Genomic DNA, 24,517 nt, shown 5'->3' on the forward strand with positions numbered 1-24,517 from the left:
TTATGGAAGACTAGAACTTCGGTCCATATTGCAATTTTAACCGCCCCAAGAGTTAACTCTTCAACTCTATAATGAAACTCAACTCTTGATTATAATCGATATCATTATTACGAGAAAGTCCATCAACTATAATAGTGAGAGTTTCCGATAGCAAATCAACTGCTGATGAAAAGAGGCGGGGAGGGGTAGAATAGAACGAAAAGTGAGTTATTATAACTTTTTCAATCTATTCTTGTGGTCTGCATATATTTGTACAAGTAGCGAGAACACCTTGGCTGAGCCGTCCATGTTGTCAATCGGGTTTCAATTTTAAACCTGAACAAAATCGAAAACTTTGAAGCTCAATCCAAGATTAAAATCCTAGATCAAAACTAGGGAACGCATCCCCGCCCAATCGGTTAGTGGGGCCTACCCAAGATACGGCCGACATGCGAGATTACGAAACAATTCTCAATCGCGAGAATGATTGAACGGAATTGAAAGACAAACTATGATAGCTAGTGCTCCGGGGAATTGTTTCATCACTTTATAAAGACCTTTGGTGGCAATGCCCAATGAAAACAACAAATATACAGATCACGATAAATCGTAAATAATCTGAACTAACCCGCTTCCTTTGGGAAACGCCAACCGAAAGTCGTGGAAACCATCATGATACTTTTTCGTTTTTTGAGTTTTTGTGTGTGGTGTATAAAGCATGCCACTCTGCATTCATTTGTGAGATATCGAAATAAAGACCAAGAAGGCAAGAACTATAACCATCAAGAAACAAATGCATCAAAGTTGTGTTTCTACATTTCATTAGAAAAGCACGAACAAAGGCGTTTGTGTTCGCTAAATCCCAATATATAAGATGATCTAAATTTAGAATTCTTACGAGGACGTCATACCTACAATATGCATAAAGATTAAAAGACAATCACTCGCCCACACTTAACTGACAAACTACAGACTCATATTACCAAGAAGGTTTCTTGGCGTGTCTAAGAATAAGACTAACCTGTTCTTGTTAGTTTATAAGACTAAATTGCTGAATGATTCCTGTGAGGGATTCCTTGCATTATATAGTCAAGATTACTTACAATATGTACCATATATGCAGCTTGCATATCATTCTAAATATGGACAATATAACCACATTCCTAAAGTACAATTATATACATAGATATGGCAATTGCTGTCAAGGCCATAATATATGCCAATCTCAATCTTAATAACATATATGGTAATGCAAATATGTCAATCACTGAATCTCCGCAAATCTCCAGCCACAATATTTGGCAACCTCATTGACATCCTCCCTCAAATTGATGCTGGTCGATCAAAAAGCATCAATTTGCTAACAAGAAACTGGTGTCGTTGTCGAGTCATCGCCTTGGTAAACACATCGGCAGATCAAAGATCCGTTGTGATATCGCGGAAGTGTGATAATCACGATCATCATAAGCATCAATGTATAGAATGGCAATCCACTTCTATGTGCTTAGTGCGCTCATGGAACCACGGGGTTAGCGATAATTTGAATGGCACTAGTGTTGTCGGATGAAGTGGAGTAGGCTCTAATCGTGGACAACCAAGCTCCGCCAGAAGACCCCGGCCAAACAATTTCAGAGCAGGCGAAAGACATAGCACGATACTCGATTCGATTGGAAGATTTAGACACACGACCACTTCTTCTTGCGCCCGAAATGAGAGCCGCCCAAGAAACATACACCAACCGATGTCGGCGACGGTATCTGCACACCCACCCAATCGGCATCACTATACCCCACCAAATCAAGGGGAGAATTGGCGGGAAAGAAGAGACCCTATCGAGTACCCAATAAGTAACGAATAATGCGACGAACCGCAGCCAAGTGTAGGTGCCGTGGAGCGTGCATAAAGCGCGCGGACTTTGCTGAACGGCAAAAAAGAGATATCGAGTCGTGTAATAGTGAGATAATTCAAACTACCCACCAACCGGCGATACAAAGAAGGATCATAAAGAAGATCACCCTCCTCTTTGGCGATACTTCACATTCACCTCCAAAGGAGTATCAACCGATCTACCATCCCGAAGACCGGCCAAAGAGAATCAACTCCTCCATATACTTATCTTTGATGCAAGTAAGTCCCGCCTGGACTTGAAAGCACCTCAAGACCTAAGAAATATTGTAACGGACCCAAATCCTTCATATGAAAAGACTCCTTAAGACGGTCTTGAAGATGAGATATCAATCCGTGAGTCGATCCTAGTAATAACAATATCATCCACATAGACTAGAAGAATCCACGATTACCTTGGTTGCGAGAGATGAAGAGAGAATCAATCATACTCACGAAAGTAAACGAAAACCTAGAAGAGTGGAACGAAACTTGTCAAACCGGCACGCGAGGAGCTTGTTTCAATCCATAAAGCGGCTTTTAGCTTACGGCGACATCGAAAAGGGGCAAAGAAAGAGACCCAGGGGGTGTCATATAAATCTCTTCCTTAAGGTCGCCATGCAAAAAAGCGTTCTTGACATCCATCTGCCGTAAAGGCCATCCCTTAGAGGCAGCTATGGCAAGAACTGTGCGAACTGTCGTTGTTTTGGCAACCGGGGCAAAGGTTTCCTCATAATTCACGCCATATTTTTGACGATTCCCAAGAGCCACCAACCGGGCCTTATAGCGATCAAGTGATCCATCAGAGCGAAACTTAATAGAATAAACCCATTTACAGCCAATGGGTTTGATGCTAGTAGGACATGAAACAATATCCCAGGTGTGATTCTCCTGAAGAGCTTGTAATTCCTCTTGCATAGCCTTCACCCAACATGGTTGGGTAACTGCTTCAGAATAAGAATTAGGAACTGTAATATGAGATAAGGCTGCAGAGAAGCCATACCAATCAGGAGGACGAGTAATGCGAGAGGATCGTCTAAGAGCATCAGAATCTGGAACGGGATCAGGGGCGGAGGGGCTAGAGGCCGTTCCGATCCAAGCAATGGGTCGGGGAGGCGTAGGGCTGGAGAGGCCGTCGTCTCTCGATAAACCAAACTGGTTTAAAACGCCGATAGACCGAGAGCCATCATCAAAACTAATGAGCGGGCCAAGTCCGAAGAATGCACAACATCTTTGCTGAAAGTATCTTGAGTCTCAAAAAACCACATTGCGAGAGATCTGAAACCGATGTGCAACACCATCATAGCATACAAAACCCTTGTGAGCGATCAGAACCCATGAAGGCACAATCAAGCATTGAGCGACAAGCTTATGACGTTCATGACGGGGCAAATGGACAAAGCAAATACACCCAAAAGTGTGTAACATGTCATAGCCAGGATGTGTACCGTACAAGCGGAAATGAGGCGAGTCAAAATCCAAATGTTGAACAGGAAGTCGATTAATCAAGTGAACAGCTGTGGAGAGGGCTTCAACCCAAAATCTGGGCGGAACTGAAGATTCCAAGAGCAAAACTCGGACAACATCTAACAAGTGACGATTCTTTCTTTCAGCTACCCCATTTTGCTGAGGGGTTTCTGGACATGAGCGATGAGAGAGAATACCCTTTTCTTGCAAGAAAGCCTGACAGTCATGAGACAAATATTCCCCGCCATTGTCGGACCTCAGAATCTTAATATTGGATGAGAATTGTGTCTCAATGAAAGCTACAAAAGTCTTAAGAACAGTACTGGCCTCACTCTTATAACGAAGAAAATATATCCAGGTGTAACGACTGAAATCATCAATAAACGTCACAAAATATTTATAATTAGCATGTGAGGTGACGGGTGCCTTTCCCCAAATATCACTATGAATAATCTGAAAACATTTATCAGCTCGACTCCCATGAACTGGAAATGGAAGAGTCTTGCTTTTCCCAAGTTTACAAGTATCACAATCAAAGGACAAACTAGAAAACTGAGACTGATCTTTATTACCCAATAAACCAATTTTCAACAAATGAGACAAAATTAGAGCATTGGGATGGCCCAATCTTTTATGCCAAATTTCATGCCTACGTCCAACACTAATACAAGCCAAAGACATAGCAGTAGGAATAGTAAACTGTAAAGGAAACAATCTTCCGACTTTAGGCCCCTTCGCGATCACCTTCCCGACCCCCGATCCTCGCACAAGACAACCGCACGGAGAAAAACACATCACGTTATTGTCAACTAATTGACCAACCAAATCAGATTAGTTGATAAACCCGAGAGACAAAAACAATATTAAAAGAAGACCCAATATCACCAACTGCGGTGATCGGGAGAATACGCCATTAGCTATCCGAATGTGTTGCGTCCCGGATATCGCCCGAATGTTGTGCAAAAGAATTACAACTACCGTCATATGATTGGATGCTCCTAATCAACAAACCCGGGAGAAGAAAGCGGTAGTGCTCTTACCTTGTAATCCCAAGGCGAAAACAATCATTTGTTGAACCGGTTAGCGGTAAGAGTAGGTTGACCGGTGCTAGCCTGCGAGAGTGTGGAAGGAGGGCCACGAACATTAGCTTGAAAAGCACGAGCTTTCCGGTTTTGAGGTCGTGTGGGACACTCCTTGATAATATGCCCTGGTTCCTTACAGTAATTGCAGACTTTTTGAGGACAATTGCGAGCAATGTGACCATACCCTTTGCAGCAAAAACACTGCGTTTTACCGTTCCCGCCCTTGGCGATAGGCAAATGATCATCACATTAGATGAAGATATATCGCCCCATGACGGTTTGAGTAGCCAACCGTTGTTCCTCACGCAAAAGTTCACCCAAGCACACATCCGGAGAAGGAACCGGATTACGATTCAACGGACACGCCCGAGCAACCTCAAATTCAGGTAGTAATTTCATAAGAAACTGGTCCCGCTTGCTAATCTCGTGAACATCTTGGAGGGCTTTCAAAGGCGTTTCTTTGGGACCTTATCATGAATGATCCCAGTACTCACTCCACAAGTTCAAAACCGAATAGTATTGCTCAATATTAAGAGTGCCATGATTGTAGTTAGCGATCTCTAACTCCAAATGAAACCGCCGTGCATTGTTGTCTTGATAATAGATCGCTTTTTAAATACTCCCACATTTCCTTAGCGGTAGTAAAAGAGCGTAAATTATTCACCATTTGGGCCTCCATGGACCCCAAAATCCGAGAAATAATTCGTGGCATCCTTCGTCTCCCATGCACCGAGATCGATGCTAGACTCACGGGAGCTTTTGAGGACCCATCAATGTGACCCCAAAGCTCCTTCCCTTTTAGAAACATCTTGAACTGGAATTCCCATGTGGGATAATTCTTTCTCAGAAACTTAACACAAAAGGCTTCAACATAATTCTTTCCCGTCATAGTTTTCACTACAAAGAAATCTTGTAGACAAAACAAATTGATGTTGCCCTTGAAAAAATAAAAATACACCACTGTGTATCGAGGGGCAAACGTTGACAAAGTGTTGTCAAACCACGACCAACCGCTAGAAAACCCACACCGTTGAAGGTCGAACAAGACCAAAACCGAGGATTCAACACAAACCCCACGAGGTAGGCTCCGATACCATGTTAGTTTATAAGACTAAATTGCTGAATGATTCCTGTGAGGGATTCCTTGCATTATATAGTCAAGATTACTTACAATATGTACCATATATGCAGCTTGCATATCATTCTAAATATGGACAATATAACCACATTCCTAAAGTACAATTATATACATAGATATGGCAATTGCTGTCAAGGCCATAATATATGCCAATCTCAATCTTAATAACATATATGGTAATGCAAATATGTCAATCACTGAATCTCCGCAAATCTCCAGCCACAATATTTGGCAACCTCATTGACAGTTCTAACATTATTAGTCAGACTTGGATGATTTTCTGGTGCTGCATTGTTTCCCAGACCATTATGTTCGCTCTCTGGTGAATATATGAATCAGTAAACAACCCAAAGTAACAGAGAAATATAATAGCAAGTAAATAAAAAAAATAGAATAATAAGAAAAATGATACAAATAATGAATGAGAGAGAGACAGAGAGACTAACCAATTTTAACATTGTGTGCCACATTTGGATGATTCCCTGGTGCTACACTGTTTACCAGGCCATTTACACTCTCTAAGTTTAAGAAATCAGAAAAAAGAAACCAATTGCATCAAGTAACCAAGCTACAAAACAATGCATGATCATGAAACAAATGAATGAGAGAGAAAGAGAGAGACTAACCACTTTTAATATTATACAAAACACGGTTTCTTCAAACTAATTATATTTTACTCAAGAAAATCAGTATGCCGGAATATCAGAACGAAATTCGAAAAATAGTCTGTGAAATAATGCGAAAAAACGGCCCACCTTTAAAGCGAAAACTTTCTTTTTATCCATTTGTTGATACGGAATCCACATTTGTACGCGTGCATGCAACGGACAAACAACTAATGCAACCGGCCTCTTCATCTCTTTTATCAGATTGAAGTTCATTTGCCATCAGCTTCTTCACTAACGGGAAGAGATTTATCTATACTTTGAGAATGAGTGGCTGGTTTTCTGTTACTGGGCAAGTTTTAGCCCTGTCGTCGGTGGTGACAATGGTGTTCTTGGGTTATAAATGTGAGGCCAGATGTGAGTTCAAAGCTATCTTCAACTTTGGTGACTCTAATTCTGATACTGGTGGTTTCTGGGCTGCATTTCCAGCACAGTCTGCTCCTTATGGAATGACTTACTTTAAGAAACCGTCTGGTCGGGCTACTGATGGGAGACTCATTATCGATTTCTTAGGTAAGATCCTTCAACTTAACCAAAGCAATTTGTTGCTGCGCGCTTCCACGACTTTTTGGCGCCTAGCTTGGGACAGAATTACGTAGTTTAGTCAAGCAATTATTATTCGGAAATTAGTTTACGCGTTACATGCATGTTTGAATTCGAATGGATTAGCCATATATGAAATAACACCAAACAAAATACTAATTAGCTAGAAATTATCACATACAAGTTTTTATTATTTTTTTCCTTCAGAGAAGCATACTGTATATCATACATTCATAGAAGGACCCAGCCCGAGGACAGCATCTACCCTACATGCCATGAAAGGACAAAGATCTTTGTCCACACTTTAAATCATTGATGATAGGGATGGTGCAAGCATAACTAAAATACAAGGAACCAATTGCAAAGTAGGATAGATCTTTTGTCCAGTGACCCTGCAAAGTAGGATAGATCTATAGTCTAAAAGTAGAGACCTGATAATATATTTGTGGTTCACACATTCTCTCTTTATTGACTGTTGGAAGAAACAGAGTTGTTGGTTTTTTTCATTTCATCACAAACAGCAGAGAGAGTTTTCCATAACTTCTTTGCCGATCTTGGACTAGTACTCAGCTTAACATCACTCGATCAATTATATTATATATAAGGTCAGTTTATTACAAATTTTCTTTTTCTTGTTAATTGCTATTATACACTTGATTATTACTCTTTTTTTTTAATCATCTTTCATTGTTAAAGGTTAACAACATAGCCATGTTTTGCAAACTTAAACTCTTTATCCATCACTTATTTGAAATCTGAGCTAACCAATTCTACTGATAAAGTCCAATGATGACTATCTCTTAAAACTGATTTGTATTTTTAGCTGCTAATTCTCCACCTTTACATGATTTTAAATGTGCAGATATCCAGTTCGTACTTGAACGTTTTCCTTTGGTTCTTGTTATTAGAGGTTCAGAGAACAACCAACTGCCCAAACAAACAAGTGAGATTATACATATTCTCTATTTACTTAATGTTATGTATTTTACATATATCCTACTGGAATAGCTCTATCATGTCTCATCACTTTAATTAACAACCAATGTTTTGTAATGACAGGTATGGAAGTTGTTGGAGCAGCAGTTGGAAACGTACTGACATGTGCGCTTAATCAGTTGGGTGTCAAAAGTCTAAGTGAAGAAATTAAGACATTGAGAAACAAAAAAGGAGATCTGATTGCCAGAGTAAAGGAGGTGGAAGAAACATTGCGAATTGCAGAGGTAGAACAAGGAAAGAAGCGCACAAGTGAAGCACAAAATTGGTTGACTAATGCCAACAATGTTATAAATAAGGCAGATGATGTGGACAAGGAAGCCAACTTGGGAAGGAGATGCCTAAGTGAAGTTTTACCAAATTGTTGTTCGCCTAGTTGTTGTTCACGACTGAAATTGCTAAAACAAATTTTGGAGCTCACTGAAGAGATGGTTGGTCTATTAGATGAGGCTAGTCGATTCTCAGAAGAGTCTTTGACGTTTTTGGGAATGGAGATGCCGACTACAAGACTGATTGGTAGTACTGCTGATAAGAACTTCAAGATGGTTTGGGAATATATAGTAGGTGATGAGTTTGAGAAAATTGGTGTCTACGGCATGGGTGGTGTGGGAAAAACCACCATTATGAAGACAATCATCAACTGTATTTCGTGCAACAATGTATTCGTTTTGAAAATGTTTTGTGGGTCACTGTATCTAAAGATGTTGATGTTCAAAAACTTCAAAATCAGATTGCAAAGAGAGTTGCATTGGATCTTTCTGCTGAACAAGATGAAGCTATACGGTCGTCAATGTTGCTAAGTGCATTGCAAAGAAAAAGGAAAATTTGTGCTTATCCTAGACGACATGTGGGTGGCATTTGATTTACGAAGCTCTTGGAGTTCCTAAACCCACAAAAAGACAATGGGTGTAAAATAATATTGACTACTAGGTCAAGGGAAGTGTATTGAAACGGATGTTGTGCGAGAAATATGTCAAAGTTGACTTTTTTAAAGACGAAGCATGGGAGCTATTCTCGTGTAAATGTTGATGAAGGTTGTTCCTAATGTGGAAGAGATTGCAAAAGAAGTTGTTGCGAAGTGTTGTGGGTTGCCCTTGCAATCATCACAATTGGTCGATCTATGAGAAGCAAAGATGTTGGTGAGTGGCGAGTTGCATTATCAGATCCGAAAACTCTACAAGTTTGAACATGGACATGGGGAAGAGGTCATTCAAATTCTTCTAAAATTCGATTTACGATCAACTAAAGGAAAACCACCAGAAGTGTTTCTTATATTGTGCATTGTATCCTGAAGATTATATAATCGACACTAGTAAGTTGATTGAGTATTGGGTTATGGAAGGGTTAGTGGAGGGATCCAGCAAAGAAGATGAAATGCTTCGTGGCCGTGTTATTCTGAATATACTAAAGCGTTGTTGCATGCTAGAAGAAGTTCCTTCAGAAGGTCGTTTTAATAGGGACCTTGTTAAAATGCATGATTTGATTAGGGATATGGCTCTTTACATCACGAAATCAAAACCTAAATTCATTGTCAGAACTGGGCTTTCATCAACAGAAATACCGCATGAAGATGATTGGTCGGAAGATCTTGAGAGGGTTTCATTTATGGAAAGTGGAATAGAAAATATTTCAATTATTCCGAAATGCCCAAAACTCTTGACATTGATCTTTGCTCAGAGTTATCCATCTAGACTGAAACACGTAGAGCCTGGTTTTTTTATGCACATGAAGAGTCTGACGGTTCTCGATTTATCTCGGACTAGTATTGAGTCATTACCAGATTCACTTTCTGATTTGGTGAATCTTCGTGGTTTACTCTTAATTCATTGTGGGAAATTAGTTAGAGTGCCTTCTCTATCCAAGCTTCAGTCACTGAGAGTGTTGAAGCTCACATATTCGGACATAGAAGAACTGCCTCATGGGATGGAAATGTTGGTCAACCTCAGATGCCTTGATCTCAGCGGCAATTCTAAATTGAAAGAAATGATCCCTTCAGGAGGATTGATATCCAAGTTTTCTTTACTTCAAGAGTTACTATTGGATAAAATAAAAGCGGAATATGTGTATGCGCGAGAAAGAGTAAGAGATTTCGTGCAGGAACTCTCAAGCTTGACACACTTGGAGAATCTTACAATCGTATTTCACGAGCTGTCGGACTTTATTTCCTCTTATGGTGAATTTACAAACTTTGAAAAGTTAAAAAAGTATTCTATTGGCATGGAAAACGACTTCAATCCCGAAAGTCAGCACGAGAGAAGTCTATGTTTGTCCAACTCAAAGGGTATTCCTTGCAATGCCCTCCGACTTCCGAAAAGCATTCAATATCTTCAAGTTGAAAATTTCAATGAAATCTCAAGGTTATCAGAGTTGCCCTTCCTACAACGGGTCGAGAACATGGGTATCGCACACGGAGCTTTTCCTTGTTTGAAGAGGTTAGAGCTCTGTCTTTGTTATAATATCAAAGTTTTATTCTCGTCTAGGTTGCTTCAACAGCTTCTTAACCTTGAAGAGATCAGCGTGGCTTGGTGCTCACAATTGGAGGAGCTAGTGGTAGCGGATGGAGATGAGAGTGGTGCCATTCCAGTACTCCCGAGGTTACATAAGCTGGACTTATTTGCATTACCAAAACTGAAGAGCAATTGGAGTCAGCTATTCATGTACAGCAACTCTTGGCAGTATGTTATAATTGACGAAGTCAAACTGGACCACCTGTTTTCAACTAGGTTATTACAACACTTTCAATACCTGGAAGTGATCAGAGTGTGGGATTGTGAGGAATTGGAGGAACTAATTGTAGAAGAAGAAGAAGCATGTGAAACTGTCGCACTCCCAAGGTTGAAGAAATTGGAATTCAGGAATCTACCGAAACTGAAGGGCATTTGGAAGGGCGTGATGGTTTGTGACTCTCTTCAAACAGTTAAAGTAGACAATTGTCCTGAATTGAAAAGGCTCCCTCTGTTCAACCGAGAACATCACTCAGCCCCACCTTCTCTCAAATCAATCTGCTTCTACACTGAAAACCCTTTCGATCAAGGTATGTGCCATGTTCATCCGTAGTTTCAAGCTTTTCATCATAAACTTTATTTCTTTTTAGGATTTTCTTTCATTTGTTGTCGTTTTTAAAGATTTTCAAATAATTTGTTGTTCAATTTATCCACAGATAAATTTGAATTTGTATTGATTTTTTGTGGAGATTCAGAAATTCTAGTGTTGTTTTGGTTTCAATTGATTGAGATTTTGAATTTGATTGTTTTGTTTTTTCTGTTGAAACTGAGAGTTTTCGATTGTGGGAATCGTGATGGTATTGGAACTTCTTTTGGTGATGGTAAAACTCTTCAAACACTTCTATACTCTCAATTATTTGTCCTGTCAATCAATGGTGTTTATGTGTGTTCCGCCGATGTGATTTGTTGAACAGTCAAACTGGATGCAGAGAACAACTTAATGTATGAACAAGAAGATGTATTTGAGTGGTGGGATTCACTTGAGTGGGATTACCCACGTCCTTAACACGTCTTTCGAGAAAGGAATGATTGATTTCGTCTCGTTTTCTGATCGGATTGAAAAGAACTCTTATTCGATTTCAAGTTACAAAGTGCTTGTGGAAAAGAAAGGTCTCCAAGTGCTACGAATGAATCAAATGTTAGATATCGAAACCAGTTTTTATTTCTGCTTAGATAATCGGGTTTTCGATCAAGGTATGTATCATGTTCATCCGTAGTTTCAAGCTTTGGATCTGAAACTTTGTCTTTTTAACAAATTTGAAATAATTTGATAGATAATAGGCCATGCTGATGTTGTTGTTCAAATTCGAATTTATATTGATTTTTAGTGGAGAATCAGAAATTCTAGTCTTGTTTTCGTTTCAGTTGGCCTTTATCCTTTTATCCTTTTCATTTTTTTTTTTCCAATTTTGATATAACCATTGGAAATTCAAAGTTTCGTAAGTATTCATTTATTTTCTAGAACTGACTGAAATTTCCTTGTGTAATAACAACTCCAAACTCCATAGTCTTATCCCAATTCTCTGAAGTCACCGAATGATTTGTATCAATGTTTGATGTGTAATTTCATTTCCAATATCCCCTGATAACAATACTCCGCATATTTTCTATGAGCTTTAAGAGTTAAAGTTAGCTTAGTTCGTAAGTGCGTGGCTTCTCTTGCATAAAGGTTATAATTATTCATGGATTTGAATGTATATGGAGATTCCTGGTTTGTTCATATGTCAGGAATTTGGTGAGTTGGCAGTATGATAACAAACTAGTCAGACTATTGGTTTGATATGCAATCATATGTTTGCACTTTTACACTATACAATGATAATTCCTCGTATTACATGTGAACATAGTCCGAAAAATCTCATTGTAGTAGTTCCCTAATCCTGAATAGCATCCAGTGATTACATTACCATTGACTCACAAATAGGGCCAAGGTTGAAAGTTGGTGTTAGGCACCGATTGGTCCTACCAATATAGTCCCCTCCAGTTAATGGGATCTGTTGAAGCGTGTTTAATTTGATTTATTTCATTTTCCTGAAGAAAAAATCTCACATATACCATGATAGTTGTCCTTTACATACTTGGTATTGGAGTTCTTCTGAACTGTTATATAATTTCTTCTCAAGCATAGGCTTAGGTTCTTTATTTATATTGGCATGATTGAATATAGGTCACTCTGACATATTTTCCCTGCTTCAAACATTTCAAACTGAAGCCAAATTCAAGAATCTTCAAGTATTGTTGCTCTTGACTCAAGAACTGATTCTACTTTAATGTGTTTGACAGGTTCCAAAATTTCAAAACTGCCAGTAGGATAGTAGCCGCCTGCTTGTCATACAGTTTGGTTTTTGACTTGTGCTTGTTTTATGGGCTGCTATTACTCAAAGAAAGTTAAACGATAAGCCTGGTTATATTGGAGCCTATGGTTCTTGGATTCAGAAACCCCTTGTGAGTATGTTTTTAGTTATTTGTATTTTTATCTCATTTCAAAATTTCAATCATGAACTCTGTTGTCAAAGTAGCACCCTGATGGCAAAGGAGGCAATTTTAATGAAAATTGTTGGTCCCAGTCAAAGGCATTCCCATGATGTGCCCAATGTGTGTGTTAAGAAATTTAACACCTTGTGTTTCCCAGACAAGTTAGATCATTGATTGCTCATCACTTGTCCCATTCCTCCCTCTTACGTCCTTGTACTGGTTCTATGATTTCAAGTAACAGCAAATGTTTCTTTGATGCATAAGCTTTATACATTTGCAGATCAAGGGTTATGAACTATAATCTTCTTGTTAACTGCAAAATATGAGTCTTGGAGCTATGCCTCAATTCTTTCTGTCTGTCTGGTTGACTTGTCTTGGATTAAATTGTGTATGATGATCTGGTGATTGTAAATATTTTGCGCATCGGTTGCTAGACCTTAATCCTGGCATTGTTTACAATGATTAAGAACTCTCACTAAAAGCTCTGATAAAGTTCCAAAAATATAGCGTATTTTAACCAATTGAAAATCCCCTAAAAACAAGTCAAACATTACTAACGGCGAAGCCTTGCGTCCAATCGTGCGGTTGTCCTTTTCTTAGTAAACTTAACAAGTATGAGACATAACTCAAGCATATCTCAAATTTTATAAATGGTGAAAACCATACATATCTAATTATTCTATTAGTGTTTCGGACGTTTGCTAAAACTGGAAAGAGTGGAATCTATGTTGCAAGGAATAAATTTCCTTAGCAGAAATAATGTTGTAAGGATTATGTTGAATGGGTAGTAGACGTAAATAACTCCTTTCTCACATCCATAGGGTAAATAACTCCATAGTGTTTCGAACATCCATAGGGTAAATAACTCCTTTCTCACATTTTGTAATTATGAAAATTTATTATACCCGAGCGGTTCAATGAACAAGTGTCTGACCTATATTTTCCATGTACACCGTGAATCAGGTCTTTAACTTTCGATCCCCTTTTTGTATATCTGTCGTTGTTTTAAGTTTTAAATTACAGGTTTTGGATTTGTTTGATGTGAAGCGCAATGGTGTTATTGAATCCGGGGAATTTATTAGGTCATTGGGCATCTTTCATCCCAATGTCCACTGGAGGAGAAAGTTGCATGTAAGAATTGATTCTCATTACTTACACTTATATTGATGATCTCATAATAACGCATTACTAGATTCTACTGGTAATCAGTTACTCAAAAACTGCCCACCTTTCCACTGTATCCTTTAATTTGCTGATCACACTTTGGTAAATTCTTTGTGTAGTTGCATTTTAAACTATATGATCTAAGGCAGACTGGCTTAATTGAACGTGAGGAGGTGATTTAGTATATATATCATTCAGGTTCTCTCCATTTTCATTCTGTATGTATGTGCTTGACTTATCAAGAAGCATGTTATAGTACACAAGACACATGTTATCATGCAGAATATTGAACTTAGAGATGTGGATTTAGAGATGGGAATATGTGATCTTAAAATCTAGTAAATATCATATCATGTTATCGACTATGTTTTAACACAGTTTTGATCCCACTGACTTTGGGGAACCATACATTATTTTATTAGAACCAGAAATGACTGATTGGTAAAATCAATCAATTTTTCATTTCATTTTGTTTCAAGACCAAATTTATATGCTTAGAAAAGTCCACGATTGAACAAATGTCTCAACTTATAATGAAATGATGAGAAGTCTTCGACCAATACTTTTCAATTTTGTATGTGCAACAAAGGGTCATTCATAATGAGTCCCAAAGGGCGTACCACATGACTGAATATAAGAAGACATCAGACGTTCAGACCAAATTATACAAGGCATACAACATTTCAATGTGTAAGAATCTGATTTTTAAACCAGTTTGTATGTAACTTTTGTTGCATGTTTCAGTTAAAGGAGATGGTGTTGACTCTTTTGATCGAGTCTGATCTGGCCCTCACTGAGGATGTTGTCGAAACAATCATGGATAAGGTCATCTGCTCTCTCTGGAATTGTACACTTACCTTATATCTGTTTGTTATATATTCTCATTGCTGTCTTGCTACAGACATTTACTGACGCATATTCAAAAGGCGATGGAAGGACAAATATGCATCAAATGGCTGCACGGTTATTATCATCTCAGACAATTAAAGGTGGTGGTATATGGTAGGACAAAAAAACACTATTTCTGCATTGGTGCTGGGAATGCGCGCGGTTGTAGAAATGAAGAGCCTTGTCTCACAAAGACTCTGGAGGATTGGAGGAGGACATCAAAGTTGATAGCGTAGGACTGCAACAGCTTGGATCCATGGAACAAGAAGCAGAAAAGTGTAAGACTTGTTGGTAAACGAACCTGGTGTGGGGCATGCAATCCATGAAAAGTTTAAGGTGCAAGTTTTGAGTAATGGAAAATCATTGGATAAGAGTATAAGACGGAGTTCCCAACTATGGCGGAAGCAGATTCAGATCTCCTTGTCGAGGTTGAGGGTGTAGTTGGGGATTTCACTATTGCCCTAATGCTTGAACGAGGGCCAAGGTGGCAGTGTGCTCTTCATTGCCTCATTGACAGTCAGTAAGTAGGATTTCCTAACCGGTAACCAATACCACACTTCAAAGATTTTCTGCACGTACGCCCTTCATTCCCTGGCCAATTTCCTAAACCAATTAGGAATGTAACCAAACGAAAGCTATATAGAATTCCCTGGTTGTTTCCTTTTCGAATTTCAATTAGAATTAGCAATCCTCTTATATTGATTTATGTAAACGCTTAGGGCCTTACAATTAGCACCCTCTTTTTGCAGTGGTAGTTGAGTTTGATTGTTTACTTTTGGAGATAATAGATTTTAGCTTTTGTAGAGATTAGATTGTAAATTTTGGAACTGGCTAGATTAATTGATGTTCTTCCATTCAAGTTTCCTTCCACTTTCGCTTGTTGTATCAAATCCAAATCAGAATAATCTTGAAGATTTGAACATCTTCAACGAGAGGAAAAGTGATTTGGTTGTGCCAGATAAGTGGGAAGATTTGTCTACCTACGGCAAGAATAACAATTTGGTTGGTTGTGCCATATCATGGGGAAGATTTCTTCTTTAACATATTTACAAGACTTCATGGGCGTGAACTTAATCAGTTTGAGCCTTTGAGGTATGAATGCAAACTGTAGTACAACCGTACAAGTTAATTAGCAGCTCATCTTTCATTAACGCTCATTTTCACTGTTGCATTTCCGAAATATATTGGCCCCAGAATCTATGATCCTAAGATTAAACAAATTAAGAATGAAGAGGTTACTGTGAAGGATTTATGTATTGATCATAACACCATAAAGTTTGTGATTAGTAGTTGTAATGGTTTAGTCACTGGTCAGCTGCTCCAAGCCTCCAACTGCCTCGTACGAAAAGGAGTCAAGGTTTATATACTCTGTAAACTGGAATCACATTCATTAATTCTACTGGTATTGCCTGCAAGTATTTTTCCACTAAGAAATTTGTGTTGTAGCAACTCTGCAACTCATGAAAATGGCAGAATCTTGATCTTAAAGGCTGGAAATGGGTACCATGTTTACGATGTCCAGCTGCAGCAACTAAGATCTTTGGAGATTAACCCAAAAAATTGGCACGTCATTCAACCTTTGCAGAGAGCATTGTTCCCTGATGAAAGCACTTCATATCATATGATATCACCCCATTATCAAGTTTGATTTTGATGTATTCATAGACTCAAGTTGCAACTGCTCTAGTCTTTGCTGTTGAATGTTAATCCTGTGATTAAATGATTGAAATGCGATGAAAATTTTGTTCAAGAATATACAAAATCGACAAGTCAATTGTATACAGGTCACCACATGTCAATTGTAACTTCCTACAGAACATTTTTAACTGTAATAGCTCAGAGTCTGCATCAACTGCATGCAACTATGCAAGTGCGCCCGACATGCAGAGATCACCTAGCATGGAAGGCCAACTTTTATCGAACTTAATTCACTGACAGAGAGTGCATCGCAGAACTTAATAAGAAACACAGTATAGATGCATAAATTCCCTAGTGTAAGTGGGCAATCTCAAATCCCACATATGATGGTGAGTGTACAAAATGAGTAAAAGAAAAAATGATGAGACCAATTATAGACTGATGGACAAATGACATTTAACAATGCAGACTAGATACAAAATTTTATAATAAACAAAAGAAATAAAAAGGGAAAGGGAAAAAAAAAGGTGGAGGGACATTGAGCACAGAAAAAAATATAATTTCCCCTCCAAAATCCCCTATTTCTCTCACAAAATCCTAGTTTTTCTTGATCTCTCCTCATTTTAATGGCAGAATAAAGTACTAAACAAAGGGTTTCTTAGTTTTACTCCATTTTAGAAAAAGAGTTTTTGTGCAATCATAGATATGGGATGTTCGACGGAGAGTAGTGGATTTGAGCAAAGATGGGGACTCGATGACGACTTAACATATATAGTCATGTTGAAGACTTTCTACAGTGAAGTAATCGCCAAGTAATCGCCGTGACCTGGTGGTAATGGTTTTGACGGCGGTATAGTGGTTGCAGTCCAGTTCAACTGTGGAACTGGGGTGTATCTAGTTAAGAGTTAGGAAAGTCTCCCGAGTCCGATTGTCCCAGCTAGGATGTTGCACTAGGACTTTTCAGTGAAATTTAGGAAGTCATGAAAATACCCAAGTTCATACAGAAATCTAGAATCGACAAAGGAAATGTTAAATGTTGCATGGATCTAATCAAAGAAACTTCGGGAAGATGTCTCTGTCTCATGTCTACATTGTACTGGAAGAGTAAATGTATATGTGATTCCATCCCTACTTTATTCAGTAACTTGTGACAGAGGGAATTTCAGGGCTATTTTGTGCCTAAGAAATGAAAGTGGCAAAAGTCAAACTTCCACAAAAAGTAAGACATACCTGTTAGTCTGTCACTGAATTTCTTCCGTCCACCCCACTTCATGGAAGAGCCTAAGACTGAGATTAAGATAGTTGATACTAGTGTTGTCTTTGGATCAGAGAACAAAACCTTCAACTTATCCCTGTAGCTAATTAGAGTTTGCAAGTCATGCATAAGTTGTGCAAAACAACTACAAGAGAAGCTGCAGTAATCTTAACATCAACTGTGTTATGTTTCGCTGATATCAGAAAACATAGATTCTAAAAGGAAATTTTATATTCGTATCAACGTATCACTTCTAACTTGTTATTGCACAAGTAATATACATATTTTTCATGTAATGTATTATCACACAAAAGTTGACCTGGGTCATAAAAGTATGTTCAATGCATGGTTAAAATCCTAGATCAAAACTAGGGAACTCATTCTTGTCCACTTGTTCTTTTCCTTTGCTCTTAAGTTCCTTGCAGTTCTTTCTTTCAGGATCTTCAGGGCAAGAGTCCGATCCAACCAAACTTGGTAATGGTAAATCAACACCTCCATTATGGGGTCCTGAAGCAGGAAGCTTTTCAAAACATTCTGATTGTGAAACCTCAGTAACCACTTGGGCATTACTGCCTACGTTATAATTTTCTGGATTACCATCAGGGATGTGTATTACGCTTCTCCTCATTAAATTCAGCTCGAACGCATCTTGGCCAAGTAAATCCTGATTACCAAACTCACCTAAATCTGAATCTTGGGAAGAACCAATCTGCTGCACAATAGCCTCTTTTGCCGGGGGCATACCCTCCTTCATTGGCCTTTTAAGAGTGAATAAGATTTGGTGGGCTGCAAAAACAGGAACTTGCTATTACACCAATATCACACGCAAACTTAACTCGCTATATAATGCTTGAAAATTTGTGGAAGCAGACAAACCATCACGTATTGGATCTGTTCTAGTACCACTTTGGCTGAACTTGTCCTTATCTACATTAGAGCTTTTAGAATATAAACCCAAATCTTTACCTGAAGATGTATTATTTGGAGGTCCTGTGCGTCCATGACACATGCATTTAATGTCAAAAGTAAAACCAGTAAAAAAGGTAATCATAGCTTAAGAGTTGAGAGCAGCTGCAAGTGATAAAAGCATTGTGAGGCATTGGACAAACCATATGACTTGGTCTTGTTTCTTCTGTCACTAGAGTTCAACTTCATCCTATCAACAGTAGAGATGGTAGGACATGAGGCCAATGATGTGCCTAATGAGTTGGCATTTTGGATGTCTCCTTCAATATCAAAACAAAGGAGTTATGAATTGCCAGCCAACAAAAGTAAAGTAAGGGGAATACAAATATCAATTCTATACTTCCAACATGCATAAAGTCATTTTGCATGCCTCAGGCAGATTTATAGACTAGCAAATATTTTTTTTTTTTTAATTGGCAAGCCTGTTTTAAATGAGATCAGTAACTCTTTGATGCTGGCCGCAGACCTCTGGTATCATCACCCAAAGGTTTTACCGACTTTGCTAGTCAGCACCTGCAACTAGCTAGCTAGCAAATATTGTAAAACGTATGAGTCCAAAAGCTTGATAACACAAAGAAGTTGATACCTCCTTCCAAAAGTATCGCCTCCCTAATCTCGACCAGATGACCTGTTAGCTCAAGCTTACTCCCAGTTCTGACATCTTCTGAAAAACTCAGGTACTTACTGCTCAGAACAGTTCCATCTTTACTTAACAAAGTGACCTGATAAAATAGGTGATCAGAAAGAAGGGGGAATGTAGCTGTAGGTACTTCATCTTAACAGTTCAACAAAAATTTGATCCAACACTCCACCAGATACGTCAACAGAACCTCAAACAACAATTATCATGATCTCCGCCAGTACAATCTGGTAGTATAGCCTTAATTTGTTTTCTATAAGATTCTGGTGAATAAGTTATGGAAGACTAGAACTCGGTCCATATTGCGAGTTTGCGACTTTAACACATGTCCCAAGAGTTAACTACTGAACTCTATAATGAAACTCAACTCTTGATTATAATCGATATCATTATTACAGAAAGTCCATCAACTATAATAGTGAGAGTTTCAGATAGCAAATCACTGCTGATGAAAAGAGGCACGGGAGGGGGTAGAATAGAAGAGAAAGTGAGTTATTATAACTTTTTCAATCTATTCTTGTGGTCTGCATATATTTGTACAAGTAGCAGAACACCTTGGCCTGAGCCGTCCATGTTTTCAATCAGGTTTCAATTTTTAAACTGAACAAAATCAAAAACTTTGAAGCTCAATCCAAGATTAAAATCCTAGATCAAAACTAGGGAACGCATCCCTGTCCACTGGTTAGTGGGGCCTACCCAAGATACAGCCGACATGCAGTATTACCTGAAACAATTCTGAATGCAGAATGATTGAACGGAATTGAAAGACAGCTATGATAGCTAGTGCTCCAGGAATTGTTTCATCACTTTATAAAGACCTTTGGTGTCAATGCCCAACAGAAACAGCAAATATACACAGATGCAGTAAATGCGTAAGTAATCTGAACTAACCTGCTTCCTTTGGGAAACGCCAACTGAAAGTCGTAGGAAACCATCATGATACTTTTTCGTTTTTTGAGTTTTTTGTGTGGTGTATAAAGCATGCCACTCTGCATTCATTTGTGAGATATCGAAATAAAGACCAAGAAGGCAAGAACTATAACCATGCAGTAAACATTTCTACATTTCATTAGAAAAGCACAGAACAAAGCTGTTTGTGTTCAGTTAAATCCCAATATATAAGATGATCTAAATTTAGAATTCTTACCAGGACGTCATACCTACAGTATGCATAAAGATTAAAAGACAATCACTCGCCCACACTTAACTGACAAACTACAGACTCATATTACCAAGAAGGTTTCTTGGCGTGTCTAAGAATAAGACTAACCTGTTCTAACATTATTAGTCAGACTTGGATGATTTTCTGGTGCTGCATTGTTTCCCAGACCATTATGTTCGCTCTCTGGTGAATATATGAATCGGTAAACAACCCAAAGTAACAGAGAAATATAATAGCAAGTAAATAAAAAAATAGAATAATAAGAAAAATGATACAAATAATGAATGAGAGAGAGAGAGAGAGACTAACCAATTTTAACATTGTGTGCCACACTTGGCTGATTCCCTGGTGCTACACTGTTTACCAGGCCATTTACGCTCTCTAAGTTTAAGAAATCGGAAAAAAGAAACCAATTGCATCAAGTAACCAAGCTACAAAACAATGCATGATCATGAAACAAATGAATGAGAGAGAGAGAGAGACTAACCACTTTTAATATTATGCACCACACTTGGACGATTCCCTGGTGCTACATTGTTTCCCAATCCATTTACTCTCCCTCAGTTAAAGAAAAGGGGAAAACTTAATCAATTGCATCACCCAAACTACACAACAAAGAGTGATGAAGGAGACAAAATGAGTAAAATGGTTACCCACTGAAGATGAAAAACCATTTAACTTGATCCTGTCAATATGAGAAATACTAGAATCTGAAGCCACTCCTCTGGATGATGTATTGTCACTTTGAATTTCTCCAGCAAAAGGAACTATAGTTTTCAAACAACAAAATAATGAAACTAGAGTGTGTGACTATATGTTTTACATACGGATGGAGTACATATGACATGTATACACGAAACTAAAAACAATCATTTGTCACACTTTAATAACCACCCAAGGCATTAAATGAATTTACTCTAATACCATAAAAACTGACAGAAAAACATATAAAGCACTGTTAATAACTCTACCAGAGCATCAAGAAGGCCCTCGGTGAATCTACAATATCCATGACAGAGATGAGAGAGAGTAACCTCCTTGAATATTATGTGTCACACTTGGACGATTTCCTGGAGCTAAATTGTTTCCTAAGCCACTTCCGTTCTCTTAAAAAAAAAAAAAAAAAACGAATCAACTGAAGAACCGAGCAACACGATAAGGTGTGACGAAGTAATCCAAATGAAGAAAGTCCTTGCCCATGGAGGATGAACTATTTCCAGCATTTTTACCATTGAGTCTACCAAAATTCTCTATAGATCGCTTAGCCCTTCCTTGAACATTCGAATCTGGTATAGGCTGACAGTTCTCTACAAGATTCCCAATATCAACTAGATAACCTTCAAATGTTAATGTTTCTCCGCATCTTACTACTTCATCCTTCTTCAAGAACCTACTTTCTAAGAGTTTATCACTATCATCATAAAGGAAGACCTGCACACCACCATACTAAGAATTAGTTTCAATATTCAGCTGAAGAAATCACCTCATTATTATGAGAGGCCTTGTTATCATTGTCGAACAGAAAAACTAGAGATCCTTTGGCAGAAAAATGCAAACATATGTGAACTAACCTGCTTAGTGTGGGAAAGACCAACTACAAGGCGCAGAATCCCATCATGATACTTTTTAGCTTTTTTAGTTTTTTGCATGGTGTATAAAACATGCCATTCTGCATCAGTCTTTAAAATGTTAAAACAATGACTAATAAATATAAATCAGCTGTAACAAATGCATCAAGTTTGTTTGTCTAATTAGTAAACACACATAACAAACCTGCTGTTTTTTCCTTTTCTTCTTCTTTTACTTTTACTTCAAAGTGTTTCAAAGGCGATGGTTTAAGTTCAGTCCCTATCACAGAGGCAATATACTATAATTATTGAAAATGAATCATATCCAGTGAAGGCTTAACAAACGAAAAAACAAACTAATTCCAGCCATTTTACCATGCAATGTGCCAAACTTTTGTCTAGGTTTTTTAACCATTTCTTGAACGTTTTTCAAATCCGATAACAAAGACTTAGACTTGTCTTCAATATCTGGAATATCAACAAGATAACCACTAAAATTCAATGTTTTACCACATTCAACTGCTTCACCCTTCTTCAAGAACCTACTATCTATCACCATCCCATTCTCATCGTAGAGATAAAACTGCAAAACAACAAATTCCAAAATTTTATTCCAGTCTCAAATAAAAAATATCGAGAAACAAAACAATTAGACATACCTTGTGAGTGCCGTTAGAGCAGTGAAGTTGTAAAACACCGTCATGATAAAGTTTCCTCTTTTGTTTTAAGTGTTTCGTGTATGTCACTGTCCATTTCTTCAATTCTTCCATCGTCGTCAGTTTTCGTGTAGGGAAAGTTTAAGAAATTATTAATTGAATTTTATCTGAAAAAATAATTTTACTTCTGGCGGGAAACATTTTCCCTCCATCGATTACGATAGATTTGGCCCAAACAAATCAAATAAATTGACCGATAATTTCGGTTTTAGAGACCTGACCAATAACTATGGTTTTAGGACAAAAACAGAATGACATCAGGGCGGTATAAGAACATTTTCAGGGCTGACGTTAGTCCAAATTATTTTTTATTAATATTAATTATGACTTTCTCTAAATGTACATGCAAACAGTATTATCACTACTATGCATGTACGATACATATATGCACTAGTGCACTACTACGTACATGTGTATACTAACATGCCCCACATACCATCATGTATGTATATAACACACATACAAACACTACTATATACGAAATGGACAGTGACATACAAGCATACACGAAATGGACACTACTATATACGAAAAAACTTTGACCGCACACTTCAATTCTAATATGTTATGCATATGTGTAAGTTTTTTTTTTAATTTAAAACTCCAAATACTTACTTTAGATATTAGAATTGAAGTGTGTGAATATATTAGTAAAGTTAAATTGAAGTATTTTTTTTTTTAATTGAAGACTCCAAATGCTTGCTTTAGAAATCATAATTGAAGTGTGTGAATATATATATTAGTATATATCTCTTGTGTGGTTACAAATTTTGACCGCATAGTTTGAAGTAAGAAACCCATCTGGTTAAGTCTGATTGTGTGTCTGCCATGTGATCATGACATTTTCTCACATTGCGATTAATCAATCAAATAAAACTATACGTTTTTTTCTTAAAACCAAAAACAAAATAGGAGATTTCACTAGAGATTTGAAGTACAACAATCCCCAAATCAATAATCAGTCAAAAAGAGTTTTTCTAGTTGGAATGATAATAACTTATAATGAAAATACTATAAAACAAATATGTGTTGAAAAAACAACATGATGCTCATGTTTTAGGTAATTATCACTATAATTTTTCATTGTACATTTCCTTAAAACTTAAAGTTTTCGTACATATAAAACTTCTAAATCGTGACAAAATTTCAAATCCCGAGCATTTATTTATGGACAAAAGGAAAAAAGTTGTATTATTTGTTCGAAACAACTTATATACCAGACTATATCCGATCCGCTCTTCATGTATGAACAAGTGAGGGTGGACAACTGGACGATGTCCTGATTTAGGTAAATATGGTTTAGTCTTTAGTGTACGTGATTTGCGAATCAGTAGCGCACACAATACCACTTTTTATCCGGTACGCAAAAAGAATCGTACCCATATCATATCAAAGGGACACTGAGTCTTTGACCATTGAGATATATTTAGTACGCTTTTATCATATTTTTTTGTTTCAGCTATTCTTCTTCCTCTTTGGTTTAAGTCTTAACCGGTATATCTCTGTCCAATCACATGGAACTAAGGATGAAGACTTTTGTCCAATGTACAAAGAGAGACTATATTATATTAAATCCTCAACTATTTTTTGTCATTCACAAACGACTCTCATTCTTCCTCAACCCTTTCTTCTTCGTTTTCATAACACCATGCCTCTATCACTTCAAACGTTTTTTGCTTTTAACCCCTTTTTTCAAATTCTATTATGGTTTATCTCACTCATTATTCACCTCCATCTATCATTTAGAAAAGGTAGCTTTATGGGGTAAAATATTGAGTTTATCAGTGAGT

At 37.7% G+C, this 24,517-nt stretch overlaps 1 protein-coding gene, 1 long non-coding RNA gene and 2 pseudogenes across 5 annotated transcripts in view; 2 read left to right on the forward strand and 2 right to left on the reverse strand.

Moving 5' to 3' along the window:
• Nucleotides 1–4,394: 4,394 nt before the first annotated feature.
• LOC147496104 (uncharacterized) lies at nt 4,395–5,079 on the reverse strand (annotated as a pseudogene).
• A 1,290-nt stretch (nt 5,080–6,369) lies between these two features.
• LOC147496105 (disease resistance protein At4g27190-like) overlaps nt 6,370–24,517 on the forward strand; it is a 99,845-nt pseudogene continuing 81,697 nt past the window's right edge. The window contains exons 1-2 of the transcript XR_015199582.1: nt 6,370–6,728; nt 7,621–7,701. The product of XR_015199582.1 is annotated as a disease resistance protein At4g27190-like (transcript). The remainder of the gene's footprint in view (nt 6,729–7,620; nt 7,702–24,517) is intronic.
• LOC147496106 (uncharacterized) lies at nt 14,374–15,641 on the forward strand. Its single transcript, XR_015197972.1, has 2 exons — nt 14,374–14,719; nt 14,796–15,641. It is a non-coding gene; the product is annotated as an uncharacterized LOC147496106 (long non-coding RNA).
• Nucleotides 17,887–22,969, reverse strand: LOC147496107 (uncharacterized). 3 transcript variants are annotated; one of them, XM_086564874.1, is made up of 15 exons: nt 22,671–22,969; nt 22,387–22,594; nt 22,217–22,291; nt 22,015–22,112; nt 21,673–21,874; nt 21,478–21,549; nt 21,097–21,210; nt 20,931–21,002; nt 20,753–20,824; nt 20,552–20,626; nt 20,173–20,270; nt 19,228–19,363; nt 18,785–18,898; nt 18,552–18,665; nt 17,887–18,461 (listed from the first exon to the last, which is right to left on the reverse strand). In XM_086564874.1, exons 1-15 carry the CDS (start codon nt 22,779–22,781, stop codon nt 18,025–18,027), a joined length of 1,998 nt encoding a protein of 665 aa, XP_086421000.1. In that variant the 5' UTR covers nt 22,782–22,969; the 3' UTR covers nt 17,887–18,024. The 3 variants fall into 3 exon arrangements, with proteins under 3 accessions (XP_086421000.1, XP_086421001.1, XP_086420999.1); XM_086564875.1 differs by having other exon boundaries at nt 18,642–18,665; nt 18,785–18,901; XM_086564873.1 differs by having other exon boundaries at nt 18,785–18,901.

The sequence above is a fragment of the Coptis chinensis genome, chromosome 6 (genome assembly GCF_015680905.1).
Source record: "Coptis chinensis isolate HL-2020 chromosome 6, ASM1568090v1, whole genome shotgun sequence".
Lineage (NCBI taxonomy): Eukaryota > Viridiplantae > Streptophyta > Magnoliopsida > Ranunculales > Ranunculaceae > Coptis > Coptis chinensis.